We start from the raw sequence: 21,756 nt of genomic DNA, 5'->3' as shown, positions 1-21,756 counted from the left end.
GATGAAGAGACCTGAGTAGTCTCGAAAGCTTGCAATGTGTTACCATCTTTTCAGTTAGCCATTAAAAGGTATCAACCACTGAGGACTCTCAATCCTGAATATTTTTCTATCTACTGGCTAACACGGTACAAAGATATATATCTTTCCTGTATCAAAATGGGGCTGTGGAATGTTTTTCAGAATCATGAACAAATGTGTGTCCTCTTATAGGGGAAGAATGATGATTCCCAGACCCTGAGACAGTTAACGTATCCTTCCCCTGATTGTTAGGCAATACCTGCATGTAATATTCACACAAGTAAAAAAGCGATCTGCACCGCTAAACACTTCTGAAGCACAATCTCATATAGGTGTGTTATTACGCTGCTGGCATAAAAAACCTGGACCTTCGGGTGCCCACCAAAAAAACAACAATACTGAAAGTCCTTGTGGAGAAAGAAGAGTAGGTGGCACTCACCAGTCTGTGAAGTCCAATTTTTATTGAAACGGTTAAAACATCTTCAACGGGAGATGGCGTGTAAGGGCAACGACGGCCGTATTGCGCTTCTATGGCCCATTATGTGGCTGGGGATAGTAAACCCAAGGGAGTCATCACTACAGTACAGGGGGTCTCACATGCAGTCCCAGGTGATGGTCTCGTGGAATATTCTTCATTCTTTGAGCTAAAAGGAAATGTGTAATGGGGAGGGAGGAAAAGAAGCCACATATTTAGTCAGGCAGTTGGAGTGATGTTGAAGGGAGAGGATCTAGGATGACGTCCTGGAGTCATGAATGGATGGCCTATGGAGTTTTGTAGATCAGTTACTGGCTGGGTTGGATCCCCCTGCTACAGTTGTAGGATTTGTCTGGATTTCACAAACTTTCTTTAAGGATTGCTGCCGCTGGATACATGGACGTCAGTTGTGTTATTTGTCGTCGTGAAGAGCCTGGACTGTGACTACAGAGTATACTGGCAGGAGAAACAAAATCTGTGGGCCAACCAAAAGTTGGGTGACAGTATCGCCTGGTACTGGGACAGTGGGACTATGGGCTCCAGGGAGGGTATCATGTGGACTGGGGGCAATGTATTTTGGCCATCTACCTGGTTTTGTTGTAAAACCATGGACGTCAGGAATAAAAAAATTGTTGCATCGTTAACCTGCCTAGGTGATTATTACAACCCACAACTTCAGAACTTCACAGTGACCTATTCTGAGAAATCCAGGAAAACTCCATTAATACCCTGTACATAGACTGAACCGCATAGACAAAGCAACAGGTTCACTTTTATGCAATAAAGTCAGCAAAACTGTCTGGAGGAGTTAAATCTTGCACAGAAAAGTTCAGTGAGTTTCCACATCGTCAATCTTCAGATCGTGTCTTCATAACACATGACATTTTGTGTGGGTGGTCTCCAGCTATTGTATGTGAAGCAGAAAACCTTCATGGCTCTGGATCTGAAGAACATTCCTAAATTCATTCGCCATATTTGCTGCTGAATTAGATTGTACATCAGGCTGTCTTGACTTTAAAGAGATGAATGAATCTCTCTCTTCTTTACTCAAATCTTTAATTTTCCTCTTGTACTCGACTGAACGTTCTTTAGAAATTGATCTGTAAGAACCAAAGAAACACAAACTAAATATTCACCGGAAGTATTCAGAGGAGAAACGATCCTCAGCTTTTCCAAGTGTATTGAAGAGTGAGCAATGAAAATACCCTAAATGTTGTATATGCACCCGCTGCGGATCCGCAAGCAATGTACAGTTCAATGCTATCCTATGGGTTTTTAAAACCGCAATGCACATGCTGCGGATTTGCTGCGGGTTCAAATCCGCAGCAAGTCAATTCTTTTTGCAGATTCTGCTGCGTTTTGACACCTCTTCTATTGTACAGGTGTCAAAACGCAGGGGAAACCCGCAGGTAAAACACAGGTCATTTTACCTGCGGATTTACCTGCAAATCCACACAGAAAAATCCGCAGGTGAATCTGCAGCGTGTGCACTTACCCTTAAATTGTGGACAACGAGGGAAACCAGGCAACAATCAATAAGTAAAGGGTTTATCTAATTAGGAACACATTTAACCCATTAACGACTGGGCCAATTTTCATTTTTGGGTTTTCATTTTTTCCTCACCTTCACAGAGCAATAACTTTTGTATTATTCTGTCCATGTAGACATATGAGGTTTTGCTTTTCGCCAGACGAGTTGTATTTTTTAATGATGCAATTCGTTTTACCACAAAGTGTACTGGAAAACGGGAAAAAGCTCAAAGTGGGGAGAATTCTGACATTGTTTTTTGGGGCTTGTTTTTACAGTGTACATTTTGTGGTACAATTGACCATGTGATATGATGTAGCTCGTCAGTACAATTACAGTGATATCAAACATTTCCAGTTGTTTTTTTTATTATTTTAGTGGTGACAAAAAATCAGATGGTTCCCAAAAATTTTTTTAGGTTGTGTTATTTTCCAAGACCCATAACATTTTCACTTTTCAGTCGATGTAGCTGTGTGATGGCTTATCTCTTGAGGACCAAGATCAAGTTTTAATTAATACACCATTTTGGGATAGATGCAACGTTTTCATTGCTTGTCCCAGCATTCTTTATGGCATTGTAGCGACCCAAAAAAAATTAATTTTGATTTTTACTTGATTTTTTTTCCCCGTTTACGGCGTTTACCGATCAGTTTAGTTATTTTTATATTTTCCTAGATCTGACTTTTCTGAATGTGGTAATACCACATATATGTATTTTATTAATATCTTTATTTGTAATGAGGGGAAAGAGGGCGATTTATTATTTCATTTTTATTTTTTTTTACTTTTCACTGTTCTTAGTAGTCCCCTTAGGGGACTTGAAGCTGCGATCATCTAATCGCTTGTGCCATTTAATAAATCAAGGTTTCCTTTGAAGCCAGGCCACCACAGGTTTCAGAGGAGCTCCATAATGACAACCAATGAAGCAGCCCCATGCTGGCGAGTGATAAATGAAGCTATCAGTTATTGCTCAAACGAATTATATAATTCAACTTGAAAGACACATTACATTAAAAGGAATAAGCAGAATTATTTCCATAGACTATGGCAGTCATGGTTGGATAGGATTAATTAGAGTAACACTTGTATATTCTATTGTAGCGGAAAACTTATGGTGAACTGAAACATTGTCAGACACTGTTAAAGGGAACTTGTCACCTATTTTGGCCGCTATAAGATGCGGCCACCGCCTTTCAGGGCTTATCTACAGCATTCTGTAATGCTGTAGATAAGCCCTCGATGTAACCTGAAAGAGAAGAAAAATAAGTTTTATTATGCTCACCCGGGGGGGTGGTCCGGTCTAATGCGTGTCGCAGGTCCGGGTCCGGCACCTCCCATCTTCTTGTGACGACATCCTCCTGGCTTGCTTCATTGCTCTCCTGCGCAGGTGTAGTGTACTTCTCTGCCCTGTTGAGAGCAGTGCAAATTCCTGCAGTGTGCAGGCGCAGGGCCTTTCTGACCTTTCCTGGCAACTGTGCACTGCAGTGCTTTGCGCTCAACAGGGCAGAGAAGTACACCTGCGGAGAAGCACGATGCTGGAGAGCCGGTGAAGCAAGCAGGAGGACAACGTCGTAAGAAGATGGGAGGCGCCAGACCTGCGACACCCATCGAACCGGACCGCCCCCCCTCCGGGTGAGTATAATAAAACTTATTATTATTATCTTGCAGGTCGGACCGGGGGCTTATCTACAGCATTACAGAAAGCTGTAGATAAGCCCTGAAAGGCAGCGGCTGCACCTTCTAGCAGCCAAAACAGGTGCCAGGTTCCCTTTAATAAAAGATGAAGTAATGTTTGTATTGGGAAAGGTCTCCATGGAGGTGGGGGGGGAGAGTTTGCCGCAATAATGTAAAACGAGTATTGTCATGTAATATCTGTTTTATATTTTGGCTTGTTTAAATAAAAATCTATCTGATTTTTAAAAAAAATGAAGCTATCAGAGTTTAACAGGTTAACAATTGTAGGCGGAGCTTTACTCCATGTAACGTATAACCTAAAACATCAGATATTTATTAGATAATAATTTAAGCCAGGACACACATCTACCCAAATTGAAAACAAATTACTACCACAATTCATAAAGAACACTTCCCAGACAGCAAGGACACCCCCTTGTTAGATACAGGACTAATTGGCTTTCACAATGGGTAATTGACTGAGTGAACTTACCCTATATATGTCTTAAAGCTGAACCTAATGGCATTGCTGGACAATTTTTGAGTTCAAAGTAGGCACGATGTGTCTTTCATCTGCTGCACTACGTTTCCTGCATCTACGGTCCTCAATATTGCCCAATTATGGGAGTCTTCTATGCTGAGAAATATAGGCAGATACGTATCCATCATGCAATACCGTCAGGGAGGTAATGTGACTCTCTCCAAATTTATTCTGCAGCAGAACAATGACCCCAAACATACAGCCAATGTCAATAAGAATGATCTTTAGTGTGAAGAAGAACAAGGAATTCTGGTTGTGATGATATGGCTCTCACAGAGCTCTGATCTTAACATCATCAAGTCTGTCTGGGGTTATATGAAGAGACAGTAGGTTTTTCGCAAACCAATAAACTATTAACCCTTCTATTTTTTAAACCATTGTTATCTTGCAGCGCTTTTTTCTACACCTGCCTAAAACATTTGCACTGTACTGTATGTCCTCGTAAATAAAAAGTAAATGTAAGATAAGATGTAAAATTGCAAAGTGAAGATGCGTGTGCTACCCAGGGAATTACTAATGAACTTTTATACCTTAGCAAATTGTGCAATAGATGATCTTTAAGTCATTACCATCTCCTGGGGCCACATAGACACAGAACAGCTAATGGAAGTTAAACTACAATTAAGGGGTTATTGATTATCCTGTGGAAAGATCTGACATCGGACAGTGATTTGAACTCACGTGAAGTCTTTTCCTCTCAGCTTGCGGAATATCTCATGGTCCATGTTGTGGCAGGGAATTATGTTGTCAGTCCATTGCAGGCTGTGATCTTTGAGTTCTCCTGGAATAAATCCCTTGCTGTTCATCCCGATTTTGCTTCCATTCCTTCCTGGCTTTGATAACACAGACAACCCTGGCATGGGCTACGAAAGAGAAGAAATACATTTCAGGAGGTGTAGTTATCCTTGTTCTTTATTCATGCTGTGAGACAGTGAGGGGAGTCATGCAAGGGCTGTTATGTATCCCCCAGAATGTGCTAAGAAGCATACTGAACCGGCTGGAATGTGTTGTAATCACAGTCACAGCAGTGGTTATCGTGCAAAATAAAAGTTCGGGTACGTCTCCACGTACCGGAGTTGCAGCGCTTTGGACAGAGGGTAAAACCCACTCCGCCCAAAGCCCCGCCCCTGTCTGGCCGCACGGTGATTCCAGATGTGCTCAGTGAACACATCCGGAATCACCGCAAGGTACCTATAGCGTAGGCAGGTTACCTTGTGGAGACTGAGCGTCTCCGCAAGGTAAACCGACATGCTGCGGTCTGGAAATACGCGCCACATGTCCCATTACACGAGTGTGTCACCCACGTAATCGGACGCATAGTGGAGTTGGAATTTCATAAAATCCCTTCCACTATGCTGTAACATCTGGACGCTTCGGGTTTGACGCTGCGGCTTAACGCAGCGTCAAACCCGCAGCGTTTCCTGACTGTGGAAACACCCTAAGTGTGGAATGGGTCACCTTATTTGACCAATTCAGTTTAGGAAAAAATTGTCTTGGGCTTTTATTTTTGGAGAGATTTGTAGGATAGTAGTGGGACGGATGTCTCCCTCCAGTCCGGGTCTTACAAGTGATACATCATACCCTATTACCACCAATTATAGTGAATCATATCTATTACATCAGATAAATCTTTGCAATCACAATCTTTATTATCAAATTAAACACAACATACAAGTAATAAAATAACCCCATAAAAACAGGGGCGGTAGGGCAGTGTGATTCTAGGCACAATAGCAGTAGATTATATTATGCTATTATTATACTACAGTACAAAGGTATAGGTGTTTCCCTATGTCAGCAGTGATTCACAAATTTTTAAGCAGCAGGATATTATTCAGACATAAAGAGTACAGCCTGTTATCTGCAATTAATACAGAAACGTCATAGATCAGCACAGACTCACTTATAATAGAAAACAGTAAAGACTACATCAATATTAGCCAAAACTGGATCCTTAATGTAATTATTATTATATAAGGGAGTCTTATGCAAACAACGAAAACACTAAATACATACCACGTGCCATTACGTGGTCGAGCTTACATTTCCATTTAATGATTTATGTCGGGTCTTACAAGTGGCCCATGACCACAGTTTCCATTTAAACCTGCTGTAAAGGTTTGGGTCACGGGTGTGTCAGTTTTGTGTTTGGATTTCACATGTTGCACAGCTGTAGGCGTTGTGGACATAATGCCTTGTTGTGTGAAGGGAATACATACAGACAAGAGCCAACCACGTGGGCAACCACGATGGCACCCGTGAGCCTTCCTGGGGTGCAAGTGCCAGAGGCACTGGACTTTATTTACTTGTTCCCGGCTGCGATCCAGAGGTGAGCAATTTCCTGTGTGCAGTATTTGGACAATAAAGGACGTTTTACTTAACTTGCCCAAGTCACTTTCTCACTAAATTCACTGGCGAAAACACCGCTGCCTTACAATGCATATAGACATTGGCACACACAAAAATGTTGCTAGAAGACAGTACATCGAAGACAATGAGGTTAAATCATTAAGGCATGTAAGATAAAGAGCTTTTGATCCAAAACACTGTTATTGCTAAATATCTCAGCTTATATTACCAGGTTGTACAAAAATAATACCTTTAATACCCGCTTCCAATCACCTCAATACTAGAGATGAGCAGATTGATTTGCGGGTCTCTGGTCCACTGTCCAGGTCAGTGGTACCTGTCCAATAGACTGGAGCCTACAAATCTCACCTTCATTTGATTTGTCAGGGCTGGCGCAGGGCCATGTGTATGATATGACCCACACGTGATGTTGCACCACCCCTGACTAATCAAAAGCCGTGCCGAGGATGCTAGAAGGTAGGAGATTTGCTGCCTTCATCGTCTAGCGGCCAGGTAACAATGTCCTGTACACTAGACCAGAGTCCCGCACATTGATCCATTCAACTCTATTCAATATCTTTTCACATCATAATTGGGGCCGGAGGTAGTGGGCACCGCGGGCAGTCCAGATTGGGACAGTTAGTCTAGATGCTTCTACTGACTATGGCATCTAAAGACCGTGGTATCTAAGGAGTTTGAGAGAGCTTTTATACTGGTAAGCAATGATGTTTTAAAGATGTATATTTCAAAAACAATATATTAGGGATCAAACAATCATGGATTATAGTCCAAAAAGGTCCAATAAACAAATCAAACAAAAAGAAGGGTAAACATCCCCTGACAAATAACAAGTTGCCATAGAAATGGTAGAACTGCATGCACGTGAGGTTAAATGCAAGTGTATATGTGCAAAAGGCATATTATGAGCAGACACAATAAAAAACTGCATGCAAAACAGTAAGTAAATGAGATATAAATAAAATATAATTAATGCCAGAGCACGGAGTAATAGCCAGCAAAGAGAAAGGCAAGACTCCTCCAAAACCAAAAGCGCAATTTGCAGAGTTGCTCGTCGGGCTTGCTATACCCTGAAAAAGCAATTCTAAGAAACTCTCAGATTTTGGAAGCATTATATTTAGTAGCTTTTTTTCTACACTCTGGCATTCATTGTATTTATTTGTTTATATGTCATTTATTTGCGATTCTGCATGCAACTCATTATTCTGATTGGTCATAATTTACTTTTGGCACCAGTGCAATTGTACTTTCCGAATAAGTGGTGATGTGTGTGTACATGAAGAATTGCATTGTTTCTATTCTTCATTTTTCACTGCTGCCTCTATCTCGAATTTTAAGTTGTCTCTTGAGTTGGTGGCTGGAGACTAGAGTCTATGATGTCTCCCATATACTGCACACTTAGGCATGAGGGGATTCCTGCTCTAGTGTCGAAATGGGGCACATGTTCACAACCAGCTTAAAGGACATACAGCAGTACATCAGTGAATTCAGCACTGGCGTGAGATAAAACACTTACTAGGAAGCAGCAGCATAACCTGTCTTTCTGCCTTCAGTCTTTTCTATTCCCCTCTCTATAGGATTCTATCGGCAGCTGAACTCTGATGCCTCAGCAGGATGGCGGTCCATCTTGATTAAGCAGCACAGATTTTATCAGCTTTTAAGAGTGACTAATGACTTTATGAGGCATGGGAAGGAAAAGAATTGGCTCATAATTGTAGAAAGGAGCATTCTTCTCTAGTTTCGAATAGACCAATTAATATTTCCTTAACTATATGTTGAATGTTTACAAGGAAGCACAGGAACAGGAGTCGGATAGGGCTAGTAATGACCTCCAACATGCAAAATAGGATAAATATAGGACAAACTCCAATGACCACGGACAAGATAAAGATCCCCAATTCACATCAGGACTACAAGATCCCAGGTACTTTTAGCTGCATCACATCGAATGTGGTGTATCTAATTATTTGTACTAGATGTCCAACTGGGGGTCTGTATGTGGGGGAGACAGGGCAAAAACTGAGAACAAGGATGACTTCTCATCGCCACACAATAAAAGAAAACAATGCATCTACCTGTGGCAAAACATTTTTGTATGCCTGATCACAGCACCATGGACATGAAATTACTGGTATTGAAAGGTAACTTCACATCTCAGAGACACAGAAAAGTTTGGGAGTACAAGCTCGTGATGACATTTGACAATTTCAGTGCAGGAATGAATGTGTCGCATGGATTTATGTCTTTTTACATCAATTAAGGAATTTGCTCCTAAGACCTTGTGTGGGCATCACATTACCAGACCCCAATCAGAGGACAATAAAACCTTCACTGCTTATCTATGAACTGGTCCAATATTTATTGCGATAACTGTCTATCACTCACCCATAATGATAGTTCTGCTTCACATCACTTGTCTTATCTATTGCGTTATTTCTGTGCTGTATTGTGTATAAATATGTGATTCTTCAGATTTTGTATTAGTCTATGCCTGATGAAGAGACCTGAGTAGTCTCGAAAGCTTGCAATGTGTTACCATCTTTTCAGTTAGCCATTAAAAGGTATCAACCACTGAGGACTCTCAATTCTGAATATTTTTCTATCTACTTGCTAACACGGTACAAAGATATATATCTTTCCTGAGGACAAACTCCAAAATTTGACAGTCAAAAATGTGACAACTTCAGGGAGTTTTCCACAAGTTTTATAGAGTGATGAACTATTTTCAGAATAGATCATAAATACTAAATTGGTGAGGGTCTGAACCACGGCATCCCTATCTATGAGCAGTTACTTACGGCAGCCACAAAATATTGACATGGACTCTGGACCAGCGTCCTGCAAATCAATTTGTTCATTTCTATCGGCTACCCTGTCATTTAGAAAAAAATGTCACATAAAAGTCACACGACGGTCATTACTGTGACAATTAGACAACCAAACGTTGCTATGTAGCCCTACCCTAAACTCTAGTAATTTCCAGGAGCTTTATGGAATCTGACTCATTTATCTAAGCCTTATATGTATATTTAAAAAAAACCTTTGAGGAAGTTGGTGACCTTTAAACATCATAAGTCTTATGGAGTAACTTGACATAATTTATTGCATATTAGAAAGTTTCATGTAAGTGTGACGCTTTTACAACGGACAAATATCTCCCACCTTTAGTGCAAGGCCAGCTTTCCGCAGAGACAATTTGGCTCCTTGATCTTTTAACAAGCCTTCTAGTTTGCTCTGCTGGTTACTTGCATGAGGTCCGTGGGCAGTCAGCTCTGTCTGAAGCAAACATCGGTGAAATCTCATTTTCTGCCTATTGTCTGCAGACTGCACCGTTACTATAGGTTCCTCCAGTGAAATATCATCTATGAGAGAGATCATGTTAGAGAAAACATGGAACTTTATGTACATATATACTGTACTTCCCAGTCACGTGGAATCCTGCTTTGTACGGCTGCTGGTCCCTTGTAATACATGAAATAGGGCAGCAAAAAGTATGAAGATTAAAAAATGCTATACAGGTAGTCCCCAGGTTACTAACTAGACAGGGACTGTAGGGATGTTAGTAACCCATATTTTTATGAATGTTGGAGCAGGGTCAGGAAAAGAAAAATACTCATCGCTCACCTTTCAGGCCACCCCCATTGCTTGTTTCACCCCATCTGGTCCTCTTCTTTCCATCATATGGGGCCTCATCCCCAGCCTCTAAACTATAGGCCAGAACTTCTGGCGGTGTCCTTGCCTCTGAAGTCACTGAACATCATAAGTCAATGTCGTGACATCTGGAGCAAGGATATGGCCAGAAGTTCTGGCCTACAGTTCAGAGGCTAGGGATGCAACACAAGACTCTGGAAAGAAATGGACTAGACCCTGGGGAGTAGGGTGGCTCGAAAGATGATTATTTTTTTGGTTATCAATACTCATCTCTTACCTTTCTTGCCTCCTCAATGTCCACCATCTGGTCCTTTTCTTTTCGACACATCTTCGGCTTCTTAAATGTAGGCCAGGACTTACAGCTGCACTCAGCCTTCAGAGGTCCTTCAGAGGTCCTTCAGAGGTCACTTGGCGTCATAAGGTCACAGAGCACGTCTTGACGTCATGTCCTTACAACACGCATTGATCTCTGAAACTTTGACGTGGCCAGAAGTCCTGGCCTAAAGTGAAGAGACTGGAGATACAGTTAGGTCCATATATATTTGGACAGAGACAATATTTTTCTAATTTTGGTTCTAGACATTACCACAATGAATTTTAAACAATTCAGATGCAGTTGAAGTTCGGACTTTCACCTTTCATTTGAGGGTATCCACATTAAAATTGGATGAAGGGTTTAGGAGTTTCAGCTCCTTAACATGTGCCACCCTGTTTTTAAAGGGACCAAAAGTAATTGGACGGATTAAATAATTGTAAATAAAATGTTCATTTCTAGTACTTGGCTGAAAACCCTTTGTTGGTAATGACTGCCTGAAGTCTTGAACTCATGGACATTACCAGACGCTGTATTTCCTCCTTTTTGATGCTCTGCCAGGCCTTCACTGCGGTGGTTTTCAGTTGCTGTTTGTTTGTGGGCCTTTCTGTCTGAAGTTTAGTCTTTAACAAGTGAAATGCATGCTCAATTGGGTTGAGATCAGGTCACTGACTTGGCCATTCAAGAATATTCCACTTCTTTGCTTTAATAAACTCCTGGGTTGCTTTGGCTTTATGTTTTGGGTCATTGTCCATCTGTAGTATGAAACGACGACCAATCAGTTTGGCTGCATTTGGCTGGATCTGAGCACACAGTATGGCTCTGAATACCTCAGAATTCATTCAGCTGCTTCTGTCCTGGGTCACATCATCAATAAACACTAGTGACCCAGTGCCACTGGCAGCCATGCATGCCCAAGCCATCACACTGCCTCCGCCGTGATTACAGATGATGTGGTATGCTTTGGATCATGAGCTGTACCTCGCCTTCGCCATACTTTTCTCTTTCCATCATTCTGGTAGAGGATGATCTTGGTTTCATCTGTCCAAAGAATTGGACAGAACTGTGCTGGCTTTTTTAAATGTTTTTTAGTAAAGTCCAGTCTAGCCTTTTGATTCTTGATGCTTATGAGTGGCTTGCACCGTGCAGTGAACTATCTGTATTCACTTTCATGCAGTCTTCTCTTTATGGTAGAGTTGGATATTTATACGCCTACCTCCTGGAGAGTGTTGGTCACTTGGTTGGCTATTGTGAAGGGGATTCTCTTCACCATGGAGACTATTCTGCGATCATCAGGCACTGTTGTGTCTTCCGTGGGCGCCCAGTCTTTTTGCATTGATGAGTTCACCAGTGCTTTCTTTCTTTCTCAGGATGTACCAAACTGTAGATTTTGCCACTCCTAATGTTGTAGCAATTTCTCGGATGGGTTTTTTATGTTTTTGCAGCTTAAGGATGGCTTGTTTCACCTACATGGAGAGCTCCTTTGACTGCATGTTTCCTTCACAGTAAAACCTTCCAAATGCAAGCACAAGGCCTTTTAGCTGCTTAACTGAAAATGACATTACGAAGGGATTGCCCACACCTGTCCATGAAATAGCCTTGGAGTCAATTGTCCAATTACTTTTGGTCTCTTTAAAAACAGGATGGCACATGTTAAGGAGCTGAAACTCCTAAACCCTTCATCCAATTTTAATGTGGATACCCTCAAATGAAAGCTGAAAGTCTGAACTTCAACTGCATCTGAATTGTTTTGTTTAAAATTCATAGTGGTAATGTCTAGAACCAAAATTAGAAAAATGTTGTCTCTGTCCAAATATATATGGACCTAACTGTATGGCGTGCAGTGACGGAAAGAAGAGAACTGGAAAGCAAGCAGTGTGCAGCAAAGCGGCCAGAGTGGTAAGCGCTGAGGTTTTTTTTTTTTTTTAAAGATCCGATGTCTGTGTCTATGAGTTGTATGTAGGTGGAAAGTTCTTAAGTCGCGGTCGGCCTGTAGTGCCAAATCTCAATATTCCCCCTGCCAGTCTGAGGCTGTGCCTTTATTATGTCTCTTGTTTGTGGACTTTTTTCCCTTGCAGTCATTTCACAGCTACATCACAAGTCTCATAGATTCGATTAATTTGCACACTGAGCACAAACAGTAGATGTATTTTGGGCTTAATTTTACAGGGTTCTGTTAATTACATAAGAGCCGCAATAAGGCATGCTAATTATATCAGACCAGTGGGAACATAACTGCGCTAATATTTATAATCAGTTGAACATGTAATTAGGAAATAATTTTAGTAAAAAAAAAAAACAAAATTAGAAATTCACCTGTATGAACAATTACAGGGGCAGATAAAGACCCCCTCTCAGAGGGTTTCTTATACAAGTCAAAGTCAATGTGGCGCTCTGCCCAACTCCAGCGGTCCCGGGAAAGCGGGGGCTGGAGGTTGTTCGCGTGCAGAATATTTTCTTTCCAGGCCTGCAATACAAGACATACATAGGTATTTACTTTATCAGCCTGACCTTTCAGAGTGTGAGATGGGGAGCTGACACCTTACATTAAAAACTAATTAAAAATATACAAGGACTATTTGGCTGTCAACGCTGACCTTTCTGGTTTATGAGATTTTAGGAAAATAACTTTTTATTGTTTTCAGCTGTACCTGCAGCACATGCCATAAATATACACAAATGTAATACTTTTCCTGTTGTGATTTATCCCTTAGGCAATACAAAACAAGACATAAAAGTCCTTATTACATACATATCACACAAGACTGCTGCAAAATTGCACGTTTGTTTGTAGCTGTACCATAAATCATTTACCTGGAACATCGGTCCACTAATTGGAAGCCTATTAAACAGTATGCTACAGGGGCCGCAAGTACGTTTTAATAGTGTGTCTTGAGGACTTAAATATACAATTAGCCTCTTCAGCGAGGAAGAGGACTATAACTCTACTCAAGTAGCAATCCAAAAATCAATACTGACCCCTCAACGATCCTGGCCACATGACTTAGGATAAAACATGGATTTTTGTGAGTACTCACCGTAAAATCCTTTTCTCCGAGACGCTCATTGGGGGACACAGAGACTGTGGGTGTATGCTTCTGCCGCTAGGAGGCTGACACTAAGTGAAAAAAAAAGAGGTTAGCTCCTCCTCCGCAGTGTACACCCTCGCCCCTATTGCGGGCGGAAATCAGTTTGGTGCCAAGGCAGTAGGAGGACAACAAAATCAGCCTTAATACAGGTACAACATGTCCAAAAACACCACCCTTATATCAAATTGTAAATGCATATAAACTTTAAACAAAACAAGAGCCAACTGGCTACTAGGGTGGGTGCTGTGTCCCCCAATGAGCGTCTCGGAGAAAAGGATTTTACAGTGAGTAATCACAAAAATCCATGCTTCTTCACCTCATTGGGGGACACAGAGACTGTGGGACATCCTAAAGCAGTCCCTGGGTGGGATATTGACTCACCGGTCCAAGCTACATGCACCTCATGTTTAAAGGTGCGCCACCGCTGCTTGGAGAATCCTTCTACCCAGGCTTGCATCCGCCGAAGCCTGAGTATGACTATTACAATATCTGGCAAATGTGTGCAGACTGGAGCAGGTTGCGCTTTGCAAACCTGTTCTGTCAAAGCCTGATGCCGAAGCGCCCAAGAGGCACCCACTGCCCAAGTAGAGTGCGCTCTAATCCCTGCTGGAATCGGCGTGCCTCTAATGCGGTAGGACTCCTGAATAGTCAAAAGAATCCATCTGGTTCTGGTCGATTTTGAGTCAGCGAGTCCCTTCCTGCGCCCTTCGGGGAGCACAAACAGCGTGTCTGTCTGACGAAAGGATGCCGTCCTCGACACATATCTCCGTAGGGCCCTTACCAGGTCTAACGTGTAAAGAGCCTTTTCCACCCGATGCACCGGTGCTGAACAAAAAGAAGGCAAGACAATATCCTCATTAAAATGAAATGAGGACACGACCTTCAGGAGAAAAGGAGGGGATGCTCTGAGCACCACCTTATCCTTATGGAAAGTGAGGAACGGAGCTCGGCAGGATAGGGCCACCAGCTCTGAGACCCGCCTGATAGAAGTGATGGCCACCAGGCACATCACCTTCCAGGAAAGGTACCTCAAAGAATCTACCTGAAGTGGTTCAAATGGAGCTTCCTGCAGAACACATAGTACCAGGTTAAGGTCCCAGGCGACCAGGGGCGCCCTATAGGGAGGTACCAAGTGGGAGACTCCCTGGATGAAAGTCTTCACCTGCCAATTGGTAACAATTCTGCACCAGAGCAGAATGGATAAAGCCGATATTTGTCTCCTGAGGGAACCTGGGGCAAAGCCCGAGTCTAATGCTCTACCGACTGAGCTATCCTGGCTCTCTAAGCCCGACTGGAGAAAAGCCAAGATGTTGGGGATCAAGAATCTCAGTGGAGAACAACCACGGCCTCGACACCAAGCGAAGAACACCTCCAGGTGTGGTGGTAAATTCGTGCTGAAGCGGGCTTTCGGGCGCTAATCATTGTAGCGACCCCCTTGCTTCCAAATCCTGCCTGGGTTAGAATCCAAGATTCAACGGCCATGCCGTCAAACACAGGGCCTCTGGGATCGGGTGGCAAATTGACCATTGACGGAGGCTTACCGAACCATTGATGCACTGCGGAATCGGAATTATAACATTGTAAAGCGGACTATCCTGGATTACCATGCTATCACCCCAGACTCATATAGGGCCAAGTTCCGAGACCTCCCATGCACCACGGGGGGATCGTTTAGGATGTATGCACATAAGATGTCCGAGGCATGTCGGAGATGGCTGGAAGCAGAAAACGCCTTTACTGTGGAAGATGTTATACAGGCGTTCCTTATAGAACAATTTCTTGCCAAGTGCCCTGCAGAGGTATGGGAATGGGTCCGGGAGCACACGCCGTGTACCGTGGATAGAGCTGCAGCCCTGGCCGATGAAGCCCTTACTATCCGGCCGCAATGGAGGAGGCTTCTGGACAATGAACCGAACAATTGGCTGCATCCAAAGACGCATTAATTACACAGTCTCCGGCCGTCGCCATCTGACCTGCGACCTCCGAAATCTCTGCAGGTAGATCCTGCTCCTGCGCGACCTTGCTTCCCGACCATGATACCATAGCCTTAGCTACCCAAGTTGCTGCGAACGAGGGAGCGATTGCAGACCCTGACGCCTCATATACTGCACGAGCTAGGCTCTCTTAATCAAGGAAACAGTAGGGACAGATAACAGGGTCTTAGTGGCCAGGCGTGAAACCGAAGGATCCACTATCGGGGATTCCATCCATTTTTTACGGAGGTCCGGAGCAAACGGATACCTCGTTTCAAGTGCCTTTTGACCCGAGAAAACGCCGGTCTGGACATTCTCCGTGCCGCTGCACTATGTCCCCAAACTCAGGGTGAGAGGAAAAGATTCTGTGCGGCCGCTTCCCTCGCCTAAATGCCACCTTATGCCCTGTAGCCGCTGCGGGATCAATCCTTAGTCCCCAGGGTCTGACTGACGGCTTCTATGAGGCTGTCCACTGTTTCACATGACCCTGAAGTCTCCAGGTCAAGGGGCTTGTCTGAGTTGCAATCTGAGGTCTGCTCGCTATCAACCACTGATGACGGGGAGCGAGAAACAGAGCTTACGGATGCCAAGGCACCGGATGGACTAGGCAACACTGCGTGGATTCGTTTCCTCCGAGCCTGCCTGGAGAGAAAGCGGCCCCTGCAGGCCGAAGGCTCCTGTGAGGTGGAGGAACCTTCCCAGATAAGCGAGCCACTATTTTTGCCCCTATCTGAGGCGCGAAGAGACTCAATCGCCTTTGTATGTGATGCCATAGACTGCGATAGTGATAGGCCCATTCCGGAGGATTTGATCACTAGGCTCGGTTGCGGTGGAGGGCTCCTTGGCATGTTCGGAGTTGCAGGCTCTGCCCTGCCAGGGACCCGAGTGAGGGGGGTACCGCTCGAGCTGTAGCGTGCCTCGCGGACGGAGCTGCACTTACCCGCTCCTGTGTCCCCCGCACCCACTTCCTTTCCGCCTATATGCTGCGGGGCAGGCCGACCGCAAAGGCTCCTGTGAGCCCGGTCGCGGCCCACCCCGACGTGAAGCTGGGGACTCAATTATTCTGGTGCCCGGCCCGCTGCATCTCCTCCTCTGGAGGGCGGGCCGGCGGAAGTGACGTCAAGCCGGGCTTCCGGCCGCGGCCTACCCCCAGCCGAAGCAGCGGGCTGGATTTTTAGAATCCGCCTGCGGGGCCGAGGACGGCGCCGGACAGTACCCAGCTCTAAGCCGCGGGCTGGATACCACCAGCCGCTCTCGGACGAGCGGGGGCTGTACTGAAAACAGCATCCGTCGCGCCGTCCGGGGGTAAAACGGGGGACTGTGGGAAGCGCCGCATGAAGTGCTCCACCTGGCCACCTGCCTCGGATGCCGCAGAGCCCTCCCCGCTGCCTGTACCTCCATCCGTGCCCTGGATACTGACGCCTTGATCCGGCCAGGTAGAGGGTAGGGGGGTAACATCCAGGACGGTGCAGGCACCCTAACTCCGTCACCTTCTATGGCTGAGGAGAGGGACCGTCCGCCACCTTGCAGCACTGCCGTCTAGCGTTGGTGGAGCAGTGGGGGCCGCACAGACTACTCTTGTGCCTCTGTGCAAGCCCATAGTTTCAATACCTAGGGGTGGACAGGGCTAAGTCCAGCATTACGTCACACGTCGCGGGAGAGGATACGTGGAGGGATACTCGCACGTGCTCGCCCGTTGATGGTTTGGGGAAATTGGATCCTTTCAATAGGATGCGTTGCCCCTGTCTTATCTTCATAAAATAAAAAAGAAAAAATAGAAGTCTGGGGAAAAAGACCCAGATAGGTCCCACGGTGCGGGAAAGGATACGCGGAGACGATACTCAACGCGAGCTGGCCCGTTGATGGTTTGGGGAAATTGGACCCTTTCAATAGGATCTGTTGCACCTGTCTCATCTTTATAGTAAAAATAAACTAAAATAAAAAAAGAAAAAAGTCTGGAGCAAAACCAGACGTGTGTGCCTCCATGCTAAGCAAAAAACTGATTTCCGCCCGCAATAGGGGTGAGGGCGTATACTGCGGAGGAGGAGCTAACCTTTTTTTTCGCTTAAGGTACTGTCACACTTAGCGATGCACCAGCGATCCCGACCAGCGATATGACGCGGTCAGGATCGCTGGTGCATCGCTAAGTGGTCGCTAGTGAGCTGCCACACAGGCAGATCTCACCAGCGACATAGCAGGGGTCGGGGGTCGCTACTTACCTGTCAGACGAGGCGATCCTGACGTCCTCCCGCCTGCGTCCACGCGTCGCTCGTCTCCACAGCAGGAAGCTGACAACGAGAAACGGTCCAGGACGTACTCGCGCGATCAGCGATAACCAGCGGGGGAGCGGTCGGAGGTAAGTATCAGACATAGCGGTATCGCTAGCAATATCGCTATAACATCACAAAAACCAGTGACGTTATAGCGATATTGCTAGCGATATCGCTTAGTGTGACAGGCCCTTTAGTGTCAGCCTCCTAGCGACAGAAGCATACAGTCTCTGTGTCCCCCAATGAGGCGAAGGAGAAAGCCAAATGTGAATCTCTATTTACAGACACGTTACCACTAAGTAAATCCCAGTTAGAGGCCTTTCATACAACCAAATCAGATCTATTAATTTGCACTGAGGAGGGGCAACACCCCGGGAACATCTATCTGCAAATACAGCATCTGGTTTGGCTTTTATCCTAAGTCATGTGGCAAGGCTCATTAAACGGTCGACACTGACTTATAAGATTGCTACTTCTAGTAGGTGGCACTACAGTTCTAGTCCTCTTCCTTTCTGAATAAGCAATTTGCATATTTTAGTTTCCCAGGGGAGCACTGTATGGCCTATATGTCTTCTTACACTGGCATGTCATTCGCCACACATGTATATTTTAGATTTATATATATCCTTGAGAAACACTTGAGGACATCAAGAAATGGGCAACATTAAGGACTACAGAAAAAGTGGAAACTTGGTGCAGCAGATGAAACTTACATTAGGCTTTCCTCTTTTCAAAATCAGAAAATGTCCAGCAGTGTGATCAGTTCAGAACTGGCAGCACCCAGTGGGACCTAGTCATCTACTGTTTGAAGACATTTGGCCAGAAGTAGTCTTCCTGGAAGAATTGAGGTAAAAAAAGCATCTTCAGCATGGAGACAAGGCCAAGTGACTCAACACTACATAAAAAGATCGGAACTGGGGTGCAGAAAAATGGCAGCCGGTGCTAAGAACTGATGAGGTAAAATGTGAAATATTTGGCTATAACAGAAATAAGTTAGCTCATGTAAGGCTGGAGAGCGGAACAATAATGATTGTCTGCAGGCGACAGTGAAGCATGGTGGACGTTCCCTGCATATTTAGAGATGAGTTTCACCAAATTAAGTTGGAGATTTGGTCAAGATTAATGGTCTTCTCAATGCTGAGAAATACAGGCAGATACTTAAACATCAAGCAATACCATCAGGGAGGCGTCTGATTGACTCCAAATTTAATCTGCAAAAGGATAACAACCCCAAATATACAACCAGACATTAAGAACTACCTTCAAAGTAAAGAAGAACAAGTAGTTGATTTGACCTAGATTTCTCATTTGTTCACTCACTTTGCATTTTGTTAATTGGTAAAAATAAACCATTAACACTTTGATTTTTAAAGCATTCTCACTTTGCAACATTTTTCCCCACACCTGCCTAAAACTTTTGCATAGAACTAAGATTGACTAAACATTGATATATGTCATACCACTTTTTAATTTGAAAAATTTAACTCTACTATTACTATTGTGATGTAAAACATTACTGTTATGTTTAACATTTTAATAAAGTCTGTTTGAAAATGTCATACCACTTTTACTCTGAAGTTGCTGTAACCTATTATACAACTGTTCCAAGCCAGAATTTAACAATAACCACGCAACTAAGGAAAGGGAAATGAAAGTCCTTCATTACTTCAGGACATGTAGATCAGACAACCTGAAAAATTGCTACAGTCTTGAAGGTAATCTCAAGCGCAATCATGAAAACTATCAATCGTAATTATTTAACTGGTTAGTATGTGGACCGTAATAGGAAAGGAAAACTAAAGGGGGTTTTACACTAAGCGATATCGCTAGCAATATCGCTAAAACGTCACTGGTTTTGTGACGTTATAGCGATATTGCTAGCGATATCGCTATGTGTGATACTTACCAGCGACCGGCTCCCCCGCTGTCCATCGCTGATCGCGCGAGAATGTCCGGCTCCATTTCTCGTCGGGCGCTTCCTGCTGAGACTTCCTGCTGTGACGACGAGCGACGCTGGACGCGGGCGGGAGGACGCAGGATCGCTGTGTGTGAATGGTAAGTATCGTGCGCTGCGTCGCTGCTGCATCGCTGTGAGATCTTTCTGTATGAAAGCTCACTAGCGATCATTTAGCGATGCACCAGCGATCCTGACCGGGTCGGATCGCTGGTTGGATCGCTGGTGCATCGCTAAATGTAAAAGGGCCTTAAGAATTACCTCTGCTGCAGAGATTAAGTTCATCAGAGTTACCAGCCTAGGAAAATGCAAATTGACAGCACCTCAGATAACAGCCCTCAAAAACCAAGGACAGTCATGAAGTAGCAGACACATATCAACAGAAGAGAAAGCGAAAAGCAGGCCTCTATGGTCAAATTGCTGGGAATAAGCCACTTCATCACCGAAAATACCTTTACCCCTGTCCTCTGCAGTCCAATCCCTGTACTTTTAAAGTTATTTTGTATGATGAAGCCCCCTTCAGACTGTTTGGGACATCTGAATGAAGGATTGTCCAGAGAAGAAAAGGTGAGCGCTACCATGAGTCCTGTGTCATGTCAACAGTGGAACATCCTGAAAACATTTATATTTGGGATTGCTTTTCATCCGTGGAGTGGGCCGATTCACAATTTTTCCTAGGAACACTGCCATGAATAAAGAATGGGATCTAACCATCCACCAAGAGCAACTTCTAAAAATGTAACAATTTGGTGATGAACAGTGCATTTTCCAGCATGATGGAGACGGTGTCACAAGATAACAGTGAAAACTAAGTGTCTCATTAAACAAAATATATATGTTCAACAACATTTTGGCTCCATGGATACTCCCCAGATCTCAATCCCATTGACAACCTATCATCAGTCCTCAAAAAGTGGGTGGACAAGCAAAAACACAGTAATTGTGATAAACTCCATGGACTAATTAGGTAAGAATGTGGTGTCATCAGTCAATATGAGGCCCAGAAGCTCATATTCAGCTACCAGAACAAAGGGCACAAGTCTTAAAAAATAAGAAATAACACTTTGTAACACAAAGTTACAAAATACTTATGACTCTTCTTCAGTAACCAGAGAAGCATATATTCCCCAACATTAAAATTGAAACACCAAGAAGAAAAAGTTATGGAAGCAATAAAATCACAAGAACGATAGACAGGTTAATGATATGCAAATGTTGGAAAATTAGAAACAACATTTTCAAAATATCCATATATTGACCATATATTGCTGACTGCATGGAGTATGAGCAGGTCATCTCTGAAGGGGATAGACCTCTATTCCAGCCTCTATTGCCATCTTGCTCATGAGACTTTGAGTGTGGTAGCGTCAGGGCAATGGGACACCTGTAGCCGGACGTCTTGTTGTGCAAACACCTGATGTTGTGTGTAGACACTAGGCTTGGTAGGCGACTTTCAAATTTCGCTTGCAGTACAGAACGTATCACTAAAAGTCGTTCTTCAAACATGACGAGATCACGTGGAAATGTCATTAAGAGGGCTCACGTGAGAATATGACACCAGTCCTCATCCTGGCATTATGGTGTGAGTTATAGTGTACAGTTGCCGGACCCCTCTAGTTTTCATTCCAGGTATACTAACAGCTTGAATAAAAATAAAAAGAATTCAAAGAAGGGTTGAGGTAAAAATCACCAGGATGAAAAAGATGGTAAAAAATAATAACAATAATAATAAATAATACAATATATTGAAAATAAAAATGCCTTTATTGAAATGTTGGCACAACAATTAAATGCATTAAAAATGTATATATATAAAATAAAATAAGATAATAGCATATACAACCACAAAAGCAATATATTTATGGACAATGGAAAAACCAGTCCATAGCAAAAGGCTTAATTA

At 43.7% G+C, this 21,756-nt stretch overlaps 1 protein-coding gene across 1 annotated transcript in view; it reads right to left on the bottom strand.

The window, feature by feature from the left end:
- Window positions 1–460: 460 nt before the first annotated feature.
- CFAP92 (cilia and flagella associated protein 92 (putative)) overlaps window positions 461–21,756 on the bottom strand; it is a 184,067-nt gene continuing 162,771 nt past the window's right edge. Inside the window, exons 15-18 of the mRNA XM_073574273.1 lie at window positions 12,884–13,034; window positions 9,766–9,965; window positions 4,918–5,099; window positions 461–1,593 (exon numbers count right to left, since the gene is read on the bottom strand). Coding sequence (XP_073430374.1) covers window positions 1,398–1,593; window positions 4,918–5,099; window positions 9,766–9,965; window positions 12,884–13,034 — 729 coding nt within the window. The 3' untranslated portion in view covers window positions 461–1,397. The remainder of the gene's footprint in view (window positions 1,594–4,917; window positions 5,100–9,765; window positions 9,966–12,883; window positions 13,035–21,756) is intronic.

This window comes from Dendrobates tinctorius, unplaced genomic scaffold, assembly GCF_039654945.1.
Source record: "Dendrobates tinctorius isolate UK_male_01 unplaced genomic scaffold, ASM3965494v1 ptg000038l, whole genome shotgun sequence".
NCBI classification, from domain to species: domain Eukaryota; kingdom Metazoa; phylum Chordata; class Amphibia; order Anura; family Dendrobatidae; genus Dendrobates; species Dendrobates tinctorius.
The sequence above is the reverse complement of the archived record's forward strand: the minus strand, read 5'-3'. Positions and strand labels throughout refer to the sequence as shown.